At 39.1% G+C, this 15827-nt stretch overlaps 2 protein-coding genes across 3 annotated transcripts in view; one reads left to right on the top strand and one right to left on the bottom strand.

Annotated features, from left to right (window-relative positions):
- Positions 1 to 173: 173 nt before the first annotated feature.
- On the bottom strand, positions 174 to 1874 carry mrpl14 (mitochondrial ribosomal protein L14). The gene is made up of 3 exons (XM_084736125.1): positions 1727 to 1874; positions 1396 to 1498; positions 174 to 659 (listed from the first exon to the last, which is right to left on the bottom strand). Exons 2-3 carry the CDS (start codon positions 1473 to 1475, stop codon positions 293 to 295), a joined length of 447 nt encoding a protein of 148 aa, XP_084592251.1. The 5' UTR covers positions 1476 to 1498; positions 1727 to 1874; the 3' UTR covers positions 174 to 292.
- A 963-nt stretch (positions 1875 to 2837) lies between these two features.
- The window catches only part of tmem63ba (transmembrane protein 63Ba), a 23967-nt gene continuing 10977 nt past the window's right edge, over positions 2838 to 15827 (top strand). Inside the window, exons 1-7 of one of the 2 annotated variants that reach the window (XM_084736477.1) lie at positions 2838 to 3144; positions 11571 to 11792; positions 12049 to 12128; positions 13678 to 13719; positions 14893 to 14983; positions 15096 to 15133; positions 15264 to 15406. In XM_084736477.1, the coding sequence (XP_084592603.1) occupies positions 11595 to 11792; positions 12049 to 12128; positions 13678 to 13719; positions 14893 to 14983; positions 15096 to 15133; positions 15264 to 15406 (592 nt within the window). In that variant the 5' untranslated portion in view covers positions 2838 to 3144; positions 11571 to 11594. The remainder of the gene's footprint in view (positions 3145 to 11570; positions 11793 to 12048; positions 12129 to 13677; positions 13720 to 14892; positions 14984 to 15095; positions 15134 to 15263; positions 15407 to 15827) is intronic. The other variant, XM_084736478.1, reaches the window with a different exon arrangement.

The following is a 15827-nucleotide window of genomic DNA, read 5'->3' as shown; positions in this document are numbered from 1 at the left end:
TCAGCTTCTTAAATATGAATATTTTCTGGTTTCTTTTGTCCTCTATGACAGTAAATTAAATATCTTAAGGTTTTGGACAAAACAAGACATGTGAGGACATCACCTTGGGCTTAAACTTGAGTCATTACACACAAATCAAGTAACAGAATAGTGTATAAAGACAATAATTGTGATGGTGTTTGCTCTTTTTAAAGTTTACTGATGAAAAATATGTACACGTCAAATGTTCATATACCCCCAGCAGATGTGAAACATACAATATATCTTCAATCACAGTTGAATAATGCTGGTATTAAACAAATGAACTAGCAATTGCGAGGACTTTAGAGTAATCTCCGTCCATTTTGCGTAGATGTGTGGGTAAAGGGACCTTAATCCTCGTTCCTGTGGGGTTCCCATTGTCCTCAATCAGAACAACATTGTTTGAATCAAAGCGTGGATTCATGCGCTCCCCAGGCATTTTGTGTCCAACGATAATCGCTTTCTTCTTCTGTCCTTTGATGGCAAGCAACACTTTATCACCGACTTTTCCCACGCCGTTCTTGGTGTACACATGGATGACTCTTGGCGCACGGTGATATGGTGTATTTCCCAGAGAGCTGTTGTCCACCACGCGCACTCTTGTCATCTTCTGAATGGCTGCTGCAACAGAGGAAACACTGACAAGACAAAAAGCAAAATGGTCATCTTCAAGTCCTGCTGGGGTACTACCCATTACTGCTGTAAATATCATACATGATGATACTGATTACAGCTCTCCTCCAGAGACCCTGCAGTAAGCAGGCATGTGAAAAAATTCACTTTTCTACGGGGGATTATTCTTGCTGATTGCAGATGTAAGCAGTTTTGTGTATCTGAGATATAATTCTTAAAGATCCCCTACAGAAATGTTTGAAGGCATATAAAAACACTCTGCTTTGAGTATTAATCTGTGTCAGATATGAAATTCTCAAAAATACAATGATACAATTGTTAAAAGCTATAAAAAGCACATCAATAAATATGTATGTTATTTTTATTAAAAAGGTTTGGAGACATAGAGAGTAGATTCTCAGTAGGTATGCACTTAAGGCTTCAGGTTTCACACTTGTTTATGTTGCACACTGGACCACGATTTGCCTCCAAACTAGTGGTGATATCACAAAATCAGGCTGGTGCATCCCATGAATGTATTAGGGAGAACATCCTCATCTTAAAGTGACCCCATAGAAACTTTTCTGACACTATACTGAAGCATTACAATTATCTATTAGTGACTATGTCAGTGCATGGCTTAAACTAATCACATGTAATGTAATCACTGTAATAACTTTAAAAGAATTTACCCAGACCACATCTGTACAAAGTCTTAGTTGTCACAATATTGGGTTATACATTTGACATAAAATATCTCACCTAAAACTCCTCTGATGAATCATGGACGATGTCTCTACGAGGAGCCCCGTCAGGCATCTTGAAAGCAGGGGAAGAGCCATAACTACAGCGAATATTGTGCCTACTGGAAAGAGAAATCATACATAGTTAGCAGCTAAGCTAATAGGCTAGTGTTTGCTAATGCTATCAGCCGCATAAGCTAACAATCACACAGTAGGCGGGCGAGTCCTAACAACAAAGGTCTGTCACTTTCCTTTACAGTCTTTGCCCCAATTTATAAGGTAAACACAGAAATTATTTCATGAGAAAGTGTCAAAGTTTGAGATAGAAATATATGTCTTGCTAACGTTACCCTTCTATCACGCTCCATCCATGCCAATGTCAAAGATGTGACGTCATCAACATGCGACCAACCGGTTTTGTCCGAGCCAGCTGAAAATCACGATGTGAAACAAATGAAACAAATATCCCCCCGTGCAAATAAGAAGACTCAGTTTTGGTGATTGGTGTTAAATGTGGACGTTTGTGCTAGTACAAGCTACAGTGGACTTGTTTGTCTGTGAGAGGGAAAATGAGAGTTTGGAACAAATGTGTTTCCATTGTGAGTCAGTGCAGCTTTTCTGGAGTGACATGCAGACCTGACTACAGTCTAAGTGGATTGAGCTGTCACCATTTACAGAGAAAACAGTCAAAGTTTTATGAATCGATTATTCGATTAATCGCCAACTATTTTGAAAATTGGTTAATTGTTTTGGGTAATTTTCTAATAAAAAAAAAGATCAAATTCTCTGATTTCAGCATATCAAATGTGAATAGTTTCTTTAGTCTTCTATGACATCAAACTGAATATCTCTGTGTTTTGGCCAAAAAAGGACATATGAGGACACCAGCTTGGGCTTTGGAAAACAGTGATCAAGACTTTTCACCATTTTCTGCCATTCTACAGATCAAACCACTTATCGATCGTTACTTGCAGCCCTAATATTATTCATACACAAATGCAGGTCCTTTAAAACCAAACCCTGTCCAAGTTACACGAAGAATGACTTATAACTGCTTAGTAAGTCTTTGACAATTATGAATGATAAAAAAAAGCTCTTGAGTTATTATCTTTATTTGATATAATTAATTTGAGATCAGCACTACTACTTGTGTGATTTATTTATTTTTGTCATTTTATTTTTGATATAAGTTGTAGCACATGCTCAGCCAAGAAGCTGATAACACTGTGATGATGGTTGAAAAGTGCTTCGTTGTTTTTGAAATATATAAATAAAGTGGGAAAAATTGACTTACTACTTTCTTTTGCTGTTTCTATGTGTGCGCCGGGACACACGTAGAAATAGAATAAGATAGAAGCTACATATAAGAAGATTTAGCGTTCACGGCGTATGAAGACGTGTCGCCTCTCTATGTGATCTATTTCTATTTACGTCACGCTCTAAACCTGAGTGGCATCGCCTCCCGTTGGACTGGTTCGGTTAGCGTTAGTTGTTCAACTGGCTGACAGGCACGACCGTAGCGGCACAGACTTGTTTGTTATTGCTAACAGCTAGTTAGACAGTTTGACAGAAGCACCACTTGGTTAAATTTAGTGTAGTGGTCAGGACGGAATTTAATTTCATGCAGAGATTTGCCTACTGTCGGTAGAGAGTCTCCACCTGATACTTGCTACATCGAGGGGCTAAGTTAGCTAACGTCAACGTTACGGTTGCTAGCCCACATTAGCTAATTGTATTAGTTTCAGCCCCTGCTGCGTATCATAGCAAGGTAAGTTGTTTTTCTTATTAATAAACTCTGTATTTAACTTATTGGTGTTTCACGACAAACGTGTTTGGTTGGTCTCTACAGCTGACCCTTAGCTACTTCGTTAATAAACTTCAGGTTTGCTGTCAGAACAATACACGATTAAACACATTCCGTTATCATTAGCGTGAGGCTAACTGACCGAAAGTTAACGAGGTCCAGCAATACTAACATTAACGTGAGATAGCGTCCATAATTAGTGGAAGTCAGCGTTATAGTTTTGTTTGAGAATAGGATACTATGGCACTCATTATTATTTTATTATTTGCCACACTTGAGCCACAACCCTAGATTAAGTTAGTCTGCTGGTCCGCATCAGGCGCATTTGGATGATTGGTTTGTTGTTTAGTCATTGATGAGATTGTGCTATTCGCGATGAGGTAGTTAGATCAATAGAGAGATGTCAGAATATTTTTCTAAATCTCTTTGGACCTCCATAATGCTTTCCTCTCAGCTGTCGGGAGATTGTGCGAGGCTCTGAGGAACATATAGCGATTTATTTTTAATGTCTGTCTAGTTTGCTAGTTTTCAGGCCAGTAGTCTGACATACCTAGATAACCAGCTTAAGATAAGTAATTCCTAACATATCTCAGCTATCTAACGCTGGTGGTTGAGCAATGCTGTTATTGAGAGGATCTCTTGACAATAATAGGTTAAACTGTGCTGGATTGAATGTCATGGGCTTCAGCATGGACTGATGATGACTAGTCACAGCTTTAAGTATTTCCTTGGGTATAGCCCATAAAGGGATAAACGTGATCTGGGCTGCTAGCAGTCGTAATATTTTGTCATGAGCCATACTGTTGTTCAGTGACTTAATGAATATTGATTGAATGGCTTCCAAGAAGAATCAGCTTGACACACTTCTGGTCATACTGATTTCACACAAGATGAAATAGAAAGGGTCACACGTGACTGGTTGCTTACCGAATTTTTAGGGCATTTCCTATATGAGTAATGTTTTTACGTTTGGACATCCTGAAAGCATCCATTTATTTTTTCATCAATCATTCATTCATAGATGTGAAAAATGATGATAAATGTCCATCACAAGCTGAATGCAAAGTGATGTCTTAAGATTGCCTAATTAGTCTGACCAGCTGCCGAAATCTTGAATTAATAATGACACTGAAACAGATATTACAAATCAGCTCTTCACATTACACTAAGCTTCACATTCATAAGGTAAGACTGTAGCCACACAATTTGTGGTCTTATTACTTTATAAAAAAAATAAAACAATTCATTGAGCTTCAACTGTTTGTTGTCATTTTAGATATTAACAAGCTCATGCTTCTTTTACAATCCAAGAATGGGGAGAAACACACACCTTAGTCTTTTAAAGGTCGAATTAAATTACAGAAGTAAGATTACTTTTACAGGGATGATCTAGCTCATTTGATTTATACAGCAGTGATTAAGACCATATAGGGCTCTGGTTCCCAACCTGGGGTCCTGGCACCCCGTAGGGAAATGGAAAAAATCACAGGTATCCTTAAGACTTTGTCTGCTCTGAGGCTGTCAAAAATAAATTTGCATGTTAACTAAAATCACAATTAATGCAAAGGTCTGCATACAATGATATTAAAAAATGCTACTTAGGAGACGACACATCTGTGACCTCTCAAGCTCTGTGATAATGAAACATTATTATTCTTTTGGTAAGAATGAGTGTGTATAAGGCTACTCTGTTGGGTTGTTAAAACGAAAAATGTTAAGCTTATACTAGAAAAGAGACATTTACCATTTCAACAGTAAAGCTTTGGAATGAATCACTAATTCTTTTGGCGTGTATGTGGACTGGAGGGGCTCGAAAGCAAAAACGTTGGGAGTAGCTGCTATAAGGAACCTGAAAAGCCCCTGGGCGAAGGAAGCTTTTACACTGGCACAATCTTGGCACATTCTAAAGTGGACTAAGTCAGACTTTAATCCAGACTTGCTGGCCCTGCTCTGGAGCAGGGTTAGCACTGAGTTTGCAGGGTTACTCCCTGAAAATTGTCTCCATGCAAGGCCAGTTTGAAACACAGTTAAAGGCTGCTAAAGAGCCATGCGTCACTCTAGAATCTAAACATTAGTCACAACTGTCTGGTCTTTCAACATTTAACCCAGGACTAGTATGAATTGTATAAACTTGGATAACAATATATGTGTGTGTGTGGAAAAAAGGACTAATTTATTCCAGGGTCAACTGTTAGCCCAGAGCTTTTCACACTGCATAGTCTTAACTCTGGGCTTACGCTATAGATTTTAAATGAGAAGCCAGGTGAACTTGTGTGATATTTAGCATGATAGTCTTTCATCATGTAGTATCAACTTTAATTTGACGTCCATCTAATGTTAATGTTCGTATGCGCTCTTCTCCATTGCTGATTTGAACATGTTTGACTAAGAAATGCTGAGTAATGTACAAATGAATCTGTGACAGAAGAGAAAAAGATTTTATTTGAAGTCAAGCATGTAACTTATTATAATTTCCTCTTTTTCTTGGCTGTGCGGTTTTACCGTTTCATACATGCTGTGACATGATTATGAAACAGCACTCTGACATCATCACAATCTGTGATTATCAAAGCTCCGGCACTGAGCAGTGGTCAATGATTCACAGGCAAATACCAACAAGGCGAATGTGTGTAAATCTACACTATCAGCCATCAGCATTGTTGGAGAATTCTTGCCAAGCTGCAACCATTGATAAATTAATTGCTTATTAATCAACTAGAATATTAATCACTAACTATTTTGATGATTGATTAATTGTTTTGAGTCTTTTTTTTTTTTCTCTGATTTCAGCTTCTCAAATGTGAATATTTTCTGGTTTCTTTACTCTTCTATGGCAGTAAATTGAATATCCCTGGGTTGTGGACAAATCAAGACATTTGAAAATGTCATCTTGGGTTTTTGGAAACGCTGATCAACATTTTTCACCATTTTCTGACATTTTATGGGCCAAACAACTAATCAATTTGTTGAGAAAAACATTAATGAAAATAATCGTTAGTTGCAGCCCTATTTACAGATATAAAATATGTAAAATGTATAAAGCATGTGTGTGAATTCAAAAGCAGAACAGGCCTCATAATAGATTCAGAACAGTGTTTACTTACAATATTAATAATTTCACATGCACAAGCATAGTTTGGTTACATTTGAACAAACATAGAAATGTGCAATTGTTGTCATCACAGGTCAGGTGTTATTGGCACTTTGCTTTTAGGGTATCCAATAATTCTTTGTTTCTGGTTTTCACATTGCTGATAAGTTTATCACCAACCAACCTTTAAGAGATGAAAATGGAGATGGAGGTGTGTGGTGACAAGTCACAGTCAGTCTACAGTCCATCTGTCAAAGGCGTTAAGACGGGACTTTTTTCAGAAATGTCAGTGGAGGTGAAGTTTTAAAGGTTGCTTGCTTATATCTTTTCCTGTAGGGAGTGCACAATAGTATTCCACTTTAAGGGAGTGGTTTTCGTTCATGTTCTGGATTATACATGAGAACAAACATACTCAAACTTACTGCTGGCATCTATTGTGTGTCCCTCCCTTGTTAAATTTAGTTTTATTTGGTGGGGAACGGAAGATGGAGTGTGGCAAGTTGGTGCTGCTCGACAACTGCTAACTTAATTCATAACTCATTGTTTTTCAGCATTGAACAAAGCCTGTTCAAATATTTAACAAATGAAGATTAAAGGAATGACTCACTGCTGATTGAAAACAATGTAGATATAAATGCACAAGGTCATGAATATGTGTGCTGGTGCTGATTATAGAAAACTCTAGTAAACATGAACATTAACATGATTAACATTGTTATGCAGTTTCAGAGGACAGTTTCTTAATGCATTAAGATGGAGTTAAACTAAAAGTGAAAAGGTTTGCATATGTATTATTAGCATGTAATGGACATGCAGCTGTCTCGTGGACTTGAATGAGGCAGTATTGCATGACATTTTCATTTCATTAGTCTTGATAGATGTTTTGTTCTGCTAAATCCATGCATATTATCCCAGACAATCAGACAAACCACATTGTTTTACCTGCTTACACTGTAAATCAAACAGCAGACTCACTCTAGATTGAGTTTCAATTGGACAAGCCAGAGATTTTCTCCCCCACTGCCTTCATCCCCTTTATGTTTATTTGTATTTTGAGAATCGGTGCCAGACTGATGGTACCATAGCAACTAGCATCAGGTGGAAAGGTGGCACAGTATTCCTGTGCCGCTGAGTCATGCTGTAATCACACAGTGCTGGTAAAAATTGTTTCAGACAAACAGCATTAAAATTAGTTTTAGCCTAAGACTTTTGTATCAGTGCTGGCTGTTACACTATAGTCAGTTATATAATTAAAGCAAATAGCAGAAAGGATTTGCAAAATACACAAAACACATACAATCTTTCATCAGGGCTTAGTCGTATCACTAGAATGAAGGTAAGGCATTTTAGCCAGTATGATGGTTTATTAATATGTCATTCAGTATTTCAGCAGAGATCTGCCTTGGTCCAATTTCATGCATCTCGCTCTTAATAGCTTGTTGAAACAAAGACAAAGTGAGTTGACAGCTTTCTGTTCTCTTCTTATCTTCTATCCTCCGCTGAGCAGAGGATTGTGGGTCAGAATATCTAGAGGAGCATGCTGGCTTGCATACTGAAAAATGCGATCAGATGCATCTTGGTATCTTCTGCTAGGGATAGATCACTTCTATATTGGTCTATATCAGTATTAGCATATTTTAACTGATAAATATTGGCTATAATAATATCATTTAATTTGAATTCTTAAGCAAAATGCTCTACAAAGCCAAAGTGATTTTTTTATGAACTTTACTAGGAAAAAAAACATGTTAGGGCACGTCAGGACCTGATAGTATTATGCAGTTCTGTTTAGCATATCACCTTAAAAAACCTGCAGTGCTCAACATTTGTGTCAGACAGCTGTTGACTCAGCTCTGGTCTGCCAATTTATTATAAGCCTCAAAAAGATAGGAGGCTTTTATTTCAGTGTTATTGCACTGTATTGTCTGGTGTTTGTGTCATTGTGTCTGTAAATTAAAAGCAAATACAAATAATATAAAGAGAAATTTTATTTTTGATTTGATATTTGTTGCTTTTGTTCACCATGAGTGCTCTTCTCCATTACACTCTAAAAGGGTCAAAGCTAACCTCAACAGCCATAACTCAAAGACTGATTAAACATTTATTAAAAACAAATAGCACACACACCAGGATCAGCAGCACCGTTTATGAAAGCATTTCACAGTGCAATCCATGTCTAGATAATGTGTATATAGTAGGGGTGTCACAATTTCAATATCAAATCAAAAATGACCAAATTTGTGATTCTCCTAGTACTTACTTTTCTCTCCATCTCTGCCTACTTGCAGCAAATTAAATTGAATTAAATTGAAAAATCAAATTAAAAGTCATATCGAATCGTGGATTTGGAAATAAAAATGTATCTGTGTATTTTTGACAGCTGTGCTAATGTGAAACTATCTGATATATTTTTGCAAAGATGTCTTTTCTTTGCATGTTATGTTTCATTGTCCAGTAACAAAGGCCATAAAGGCAACAGCTGACTCAACTCTCAGATGTTAACTTTTTTAAACTTTCTAAACGTGTGATGCAGTTGCAGAGTCTCACAGTTGAATACGATATATCTAACCAATAGGGGTGTCACAATTTCAATATTAAATCCAAAATTGGTTGAAATGAGTTTTTAATTTCAGTAATCAGTATCAACGGCAGAATCACAATTCTCCCAATATTGTTTTTTTTTCTCTAAGCCCCCCGCATACTTATGGCATCTGGAACACGTTTGAAAAACACCTCAAGGGCGACACAGCAAAGCTTACCAGCTGTTATATCACCATTTATACCATATAGACTCTTTTTAAAGAAGACTTTGAACATGTAAATGACATTTGTCAGGGCATAAAAGACAGACTGGAGAATTGTGATACCCCTAATAACCAAATATTTGCCTTGGGCCTAAATATTATATTCCTATATTTCAGATCCTGACATTTATTGATGGATGCTGTTTACATTTGTATACCAAGATACAGATACACAGTACTTGACTTGTTTTGGTACTGTCATGATGAAGTGGCCTTACTGTACCATAAATAACATTTATAACTTAAGTGGTACTTAATTAGATGTTTTTGAAATGTGCTTAAGTCCTTTCAAGACTTTGGTGTTGAATGTTAAACAGTGTGAACCGTGGCAGTGGTTCCAGGATGTGCAGCAGTGTTGTTGAAGGCACAGGGGGGTATGTTGTGTCCTCCTTGGGTTGAGACCGGTCCATTTGAACCCTGCGGTCTCTATCGGCTTATTGTTCGTCTCTGGCTGCGTCCCTCTGCAGTGATGTCACAGCATTCCAGGGAGCGGATAAATGAGTTAGTGTTAGGGCAGATGAGCAGCGTCGTGAATGCTGCTGGCAATAGTGGGTCGAAGGGCACCAGTATCGCAGTGCAACTGTGCAAACACACACGCCAGCACTCACCAAAACACCTACGCGCCCTCTCCAAGCCCTTCCCTCAGTCGAAGTGAAATATGAAACCTTTTGAGTGTGACGGCCTGTAGATCTGGATAGATGGATTTCTTTTATAGGATGGAGGCGATATTACCCTTAAATCAGGAGGAACTTTATTGTTTTTTGCAACTTCAGGGCTGCTGTATGGGCTGTTGGGTATTTCCTAAGTTTGTCGTAATTACTATGGAGTTTAAATAGTCATGCAAGTCCATTTTCTGGCCAAGAGCATCCCTGTCTGTGCCAGGGCAGGAGAAAGGAATATTAACTGATTAAAAATGTAATCATCGATAATTAATCAATAGTCCATCGAGTTGGTAATTGCGCCTTATTTGTAGGGCTGCAACTAACTCGATAATCGATGAATCTGTTGATTATTTGTAGATTAATCAATTAGTTGTTTGGTTTATTAAATCAGAAAGAGTCAGAGTCAGAAAAATGTCATGAAAGGGGAGAGAAATATTTATCATTGTTTCCCAAAAGGGGAGTCAAAATGGGAACAGCATGTTATTTTTAAAATGCATTTCTCATGGGGCTTAGTTCACCTCATATACTATCCATGTTTTGTCGATGCTTTCCATCATTAGCTCCCAAATAGCTTTTTAGGTCAGCTGCTTGTTGTCTCTTACTGAAATGCATCAGAGATCAGACAGAAGAGTGAAAAGTAACCGAGTATAAAGATGGCCAGTGTGAGGCTTATCCCTGCAGGCCACATCCTTAGAGCCTGACGTGTCAGGGTTAGACACCCTACTCCTAAAGCTACATTAAGAGTTAAATGGAACATTGTTTTTCAAACATAAACTGTGTGTTTGAGACACTGTTCTCATCCAACCCCAATGCATGACTGTACACTGCAGTGTAAACAAGCTCAAGCAAGCTGAGTGTACCGTACACTACCTGTCCAAAACAAAACAAAATAGTAAAATGCCATGTCAGGCTAGTAAATGCCGTTTTTAGCCTCTCAAATGTGGAGATTTCCTGCTTTTCTCAGTTAATTAGCATATTGAACTGAATATCTTTGGATTTTAGACAAAACACTTCTTACTATTTTCTGACATTTTAGACATTGCAGACCTAGATCAAACCTGAAAATTACAGTCTTTGTTTTGTTTGATAACCCCTTATAAATAATTATGTTTGTACAGGGGCAAGTAAAGATTGATTCAGGGGAAGTAGATTTCTGACTCACCTGCCTGACCGGGCAAGTGGAAAAAAAACATTAATATTGATCTCCGCAATTAAAATGTGCTCCAGAGTCTATGACTTGGTGCCTTTTTCTCTAAATTTTCCTGGTTGCTAGTCTTGAGTGTTCTGATGGAAGCTATGGATGTCATCTCCAAAAATGTCTCTGGGGATATTATAATAGCTGCAGCATCAGACAGATGATTATCATTATTTTTTTTCTTTTGTCAAAAATGTCTCTTTTGATAGTAAAGCTTGTTCACCCCTTACCTAGTTGTTCAGTGTATAGATTTTCCCCTGACTACAGACAGTTATTTTTCTTGAGTTCAGAACATAAGTTCACTTTGTGTCACTGGCACAAATATGGGCCACAAAATGGGAACAGAAAGTCTATAATGGTTGAAAACATTGCCTCATTTGTCATGTATGTGGCTAAAAGCAACAGCATGTGACTAATGACAAGACAGAAATGTGAGCCGGGTCAGAAAATTTTATGTGCATTGTTACCATTACCACAGAGTTTTATATGACGTGTACTTTCCAGTTATTTCCAACTTCTCTTCACTTCTGTAGAATACTGCGGGAAGGTGCTGACACAGATGGAGTAATCAATTGTGCTGAATACAGAAGTAATAATCAGCATGCTTAGTGCTGTAACACTTTGTCTTGTCTTTACAGGTTTTCAACATGCTGCAGTGAGTGATGCACAGAGTTTTGATATTAATAATGGCCACGGGGTGGGTGCAAGGATGCCCCGGTTCACAGAGCTGCACAACTCCGTCGCCCAATGTCACCTCCAAGGACTACTGTTACTCTGCCCGAATTCGCAGCACAGTGCTCCAGGGCTTGCCTTTCGGCGGGGTGCCTACTGTCCTTGCACTTGACTTTATGTGCTTCTTGGTGAGTCCCTCTGCCAGTCAAATGGAGTTACCACTTACCACTGCTGATTAGTACCATTCAACAATATATCCTAATCATGACGCGGTGCAGTGTTTTCCAGTTTTTGTTTTTTTTTTCTTCACAACTCCAGAATTGTGTGTTTTTCTGAAATGATAAACACTTTCAAGCAGTTATGTAACTTTTGTTCAGTTGTTCTCTGTAATGTAAATAGAGGGACCAGAGGTGTTGACAGTCACTGTTTATTTTGTATCTCTAGGGTCTGCTGGTTGTGTTCTCCTTCCTGAGAAAAGTAGCATGGGACTATGGGCGCCTGGCTCTGGTGACTGACGCTGACAGGTAATTAAACACACCGTTGCAGACTTGGAGTCTGACCAGCTAAAATAATTACTACTAATAATTTGCAATCTGTTGTGAAGTGCAAAAAAAATTAATCTTGCAAGAGAATTTTGACAAACACACTGTTGGAGAACTTAATAATTGATTCTTATATGATGTCAGGCTGGTTACACACAGCTGCAGGAGTAATAAGCATGTATCATTTACCAGTGTTTATAGAGCACATTCTGTAGAGCCATTGATATGATTTGCTCTATAATTAGAAAGTATACAGTGATCAACAGGGACAAAATGTGACAAAAGCCAAACACCAAAGGGTGCCTGTGACAGCCTTATGTGCACTATCTTAGTGTCTAAGAAGGTCTTAGCCATTGTGGCTTGTCAACCTAACTGATGTATCCGCTAAAGACAATTTTTATCAGTATTTGGCATCAGTCTGGATGTTAGCTGACAGTGGAAAATTCAGTCTTTTACTGTGGGTGGAGTTAGTTTCCTGACATTACAAGGATGGTGCTCCAGAGTCCAGACAGTCAGTGTCAGCAGTTTCCTTTTTGATGGCGATAATGCACTCCGACATTGTCATGCTTTGTCACTTACATGGTTTGTTCACTTTGAGATAGAAAGGCCAGGCTGCTGCTGAAATAAGCCTGAAAAAGAGGAGGAAGAAACAAATGATTAGTAATTACTATCAATTAGATACCCCTTTTAGATCCATCTCCCAGACTACTTAAAAGCCACTGTCTGCTGCATCTAAACCCCATGGACTGTAGTTTCCCATTATCATATGAGGATATGCTGCCAGTTATATTGGGATAAACTGAGTCTGATGTCCGCACACTCATCTAATTATGAGAATAGTCGTGGCATCAGCCAAAAAGGCGTCTGTCAAGAAGGACTGATTGCACACTACTCCTTTTAAACTGCTTCATCATGAAGTGAAACAAGTTAGAGACGGAGGGAAATCGGATCATTGCCACAGACCTCTTCGTCTGTGAACCCTGGAGAGTACATGACACAGTGCTCTGTCACCTACATCCCCCTGCTGTGTTCGTGTGATGTTGCAGCTTCACTATTTTTGCAGCTGCATGCGAGCAGAGAATGGGGTTGCAGCATGGTGGGAGGATGGGAGGGGGTGGCAGCATGGGACACTTTTTGTACAGACAGGAAAAGTAGTTTGTTGTCTTATGACACTGAGCTCAGCGTCTGTCCTTTAAATTCTTGCAACAACTGAAAAATGTATGTAATCTGACTCCAAATGCTCGGTATATCATGAAAAATGGAGTATAAATGGTGTCTGTTGTAACAAGTAGCAGCTAGAGCTGCAACTCATCTGGGTCCTTTTCTCCTTTGTCGTGGGTTTTTATACCATAGACTGTAAATGCAGTTATATGGCTGGATAATGTATACCAGAGTGAACAGAGACTTCATTGGTATGCCTGTGGTGTAAAATGCTTCCCCAGTGTTTCTCTGAACCAGCACCCTTACTGGCAACAGGATTATTTCTCCTTAACTAAGCTGAAGGGTTTTGTTTTGCTTGTCTTTTCACCAGACGAATGGATCAACGCTACAGTCGCCTGGATGATCGGGAATAGTATGTTATCTCTCCATATCATAAACTCACTGCATTTTTCTTCTCTCTTTTCCCCTCTCTGTGGTCAACCTAACTCATAACTCTTGTCCACTCTGCCCAGGCCGCTGTGGGTTTCAGCCTCTTTTTCACTCTTGGTGGTTTATTTTGTTTCCTCCTCCTCCTCCTCCTGCAGGCGTTTTCCAGTGCCAGGCTCCTAATTCTTCTCCTTGTCACTCTTGTATTTCTGCTGTTGGATGTCCCTGTCCTCTGTCACTGTCCTAATCAGATCTGTGTGTGCTAATCTGTGTATTGACCTCTTTATGAAGCATGGACTTCTTCTGTGTGAGCGTGCCGCGTGAGCCGCACAGGCAGGATGCTTACAGGGAGAGGTAATGCTTCCTCTGAGCAGTTGTTGTTCGTAGACAGGCCCCAACATGGTGTCCCTACATTATATCCTGTCTGCTAGAGCTGAGATGAGCCATTCCAACTTCTCACAGGAATGTGCGAGAGAAGGGCTGACGGTGGATTACAGCCGCAGGCTCTCTCCTCATTCCATTAGAGATCTCTTGGAGCCCTGGCTGACGTCACCTTTTCATGTAGAAGTGAACACTGAACCAATGTTGGAATTCCAGCAGAGCCTGGGAACTCTTCATGTTTTTCAGTTATGTGTAAATTGACCTGACATGACTTCCCTGGGGAGTGTAATCAAATTTGTAGCCTGTACAGTATACAATATGGTTTTGATGCTGCTTTATGTTAAGAGGAACCTGTGGCTCTGCTGGAAAATAACTCCATAAATCTGCCTCTTGATGATCGCAGGGTTTTCGTTGTTTTCTCTGTTTTCTGTAGAGCTTTGCCTCCTAACCTTTCCTCTGACAGTGATGATGTACTCAACCTGTGTATAGTAGGCTCTTTACTCCTAATGCTGCATGAAATGTGGCTGCAGAGATTGTTCCTGTGGTTTACCAACCGAAATCCTGTGTCAGACCACACAGGATATACAGGGGTGACTCTCTTCAGTCCATTTCAGCGCACGTGTTTGTGTGTTTTGTGTTGTCAACTTTTCCATACTGATGGTAATCCCTCTGTCCCGTCCTGAGACAAAGAGAACTAACATCCCCTTGAGGTATGTGGTGATGTTCAGGTAGTTGTGTAATAGTATGTAAATGTGTGTGTTGTGTGTTCTGCATACAGTGTGGCCTCTGCCATGACGTCAGAGACACCAGAACGCTATGAGCGCCTCACCTCAGTTTCCAGCTCTGTGGACATCGATCAGAGAGACACAGTAAGTATGCCATTTGCCAAAAAACAGCTCAACAGTCTTATGTAGGATGGACTGTGTGTTGCATCTGATAGCTGGAATAAGACATTAAATTCACTCCACTCTTCTTTTTCAGGGCTTCTGCTCCTGGCTTACTGCCATCTTCCGCATCAAGTGAGTCAACCTACTCGCAAAATAACAGACATAAGAAAAATAGTTGGTGGAACCGAGCTGATTAAAACTGGATATGATTTTTTTTCTCTTATTCTGAGGTAGTTGACTTTGTTGTGTGTTCTCTCTGTAGGGATGAGGAGATAAGGGAGAAGTGTGGCGAGGATGCAGTACATTACTTGTCCTTTCAGCGGCACATCATTGGCCTGCTGGTAGTGGTGGGCGTGCTCTCTGTGGGAATCATCCTGCCCGTTAACTTCTCGGGAAACCTACTTGGTGAGTCGATTGGAGCTAGATGATACAGTTTCTTCACCATTTTGTTTGTTTCTGCTTGTTTATTTTTTAATTCTTCTTGTTTAATTTTTTTTTATCTTACTCATTAACAGAAAAATAAAAAAAATACAAAGCATTGCAACCTTCTTTAGCATATAGAATTTTGTAAGACATGAACAAAACTATATACTACCGAAGCTAAGGATGTTAATAATTAATTGTTAATCAATTAAAGCTCACAGGTTTTCTCACGGTCTGCCTTAGTCTTGAAAAGCACCCCATTTGACACTGTTTTTTTTTTTTTGGCTACACCATTTGTTGGTAAAGGACAGGTGGACAGGGGCAGCTGTTTGGAGTGCGAGCCTTATTGTTTCATTATTCTGTTTAAAATTGTTTGTGCTTCATGATTTAATTTTTCACATAA

The sequence above is a fragment of the Lutjanus erythropterus genome, chromosome 14, assembly GCF_056507025.1.
Source record: "Lutjanus erythropterus isolate fLutEry1 chromosome 14, fLutEry1.hap2, whole genome shotgun sequence".
Lineage (NCBI taxonomy): Eukaryota > Metazoa > Chordata > Actinopteri > Lutjaniformes > Lutjanidae > Lutjanus > Lutjanus erythropterus.
The sequence above is the reverse complement of the archived record's forward strand: the minus strand, read 5'-3'. Positions and strand labels throughout refer to the sequence as shown.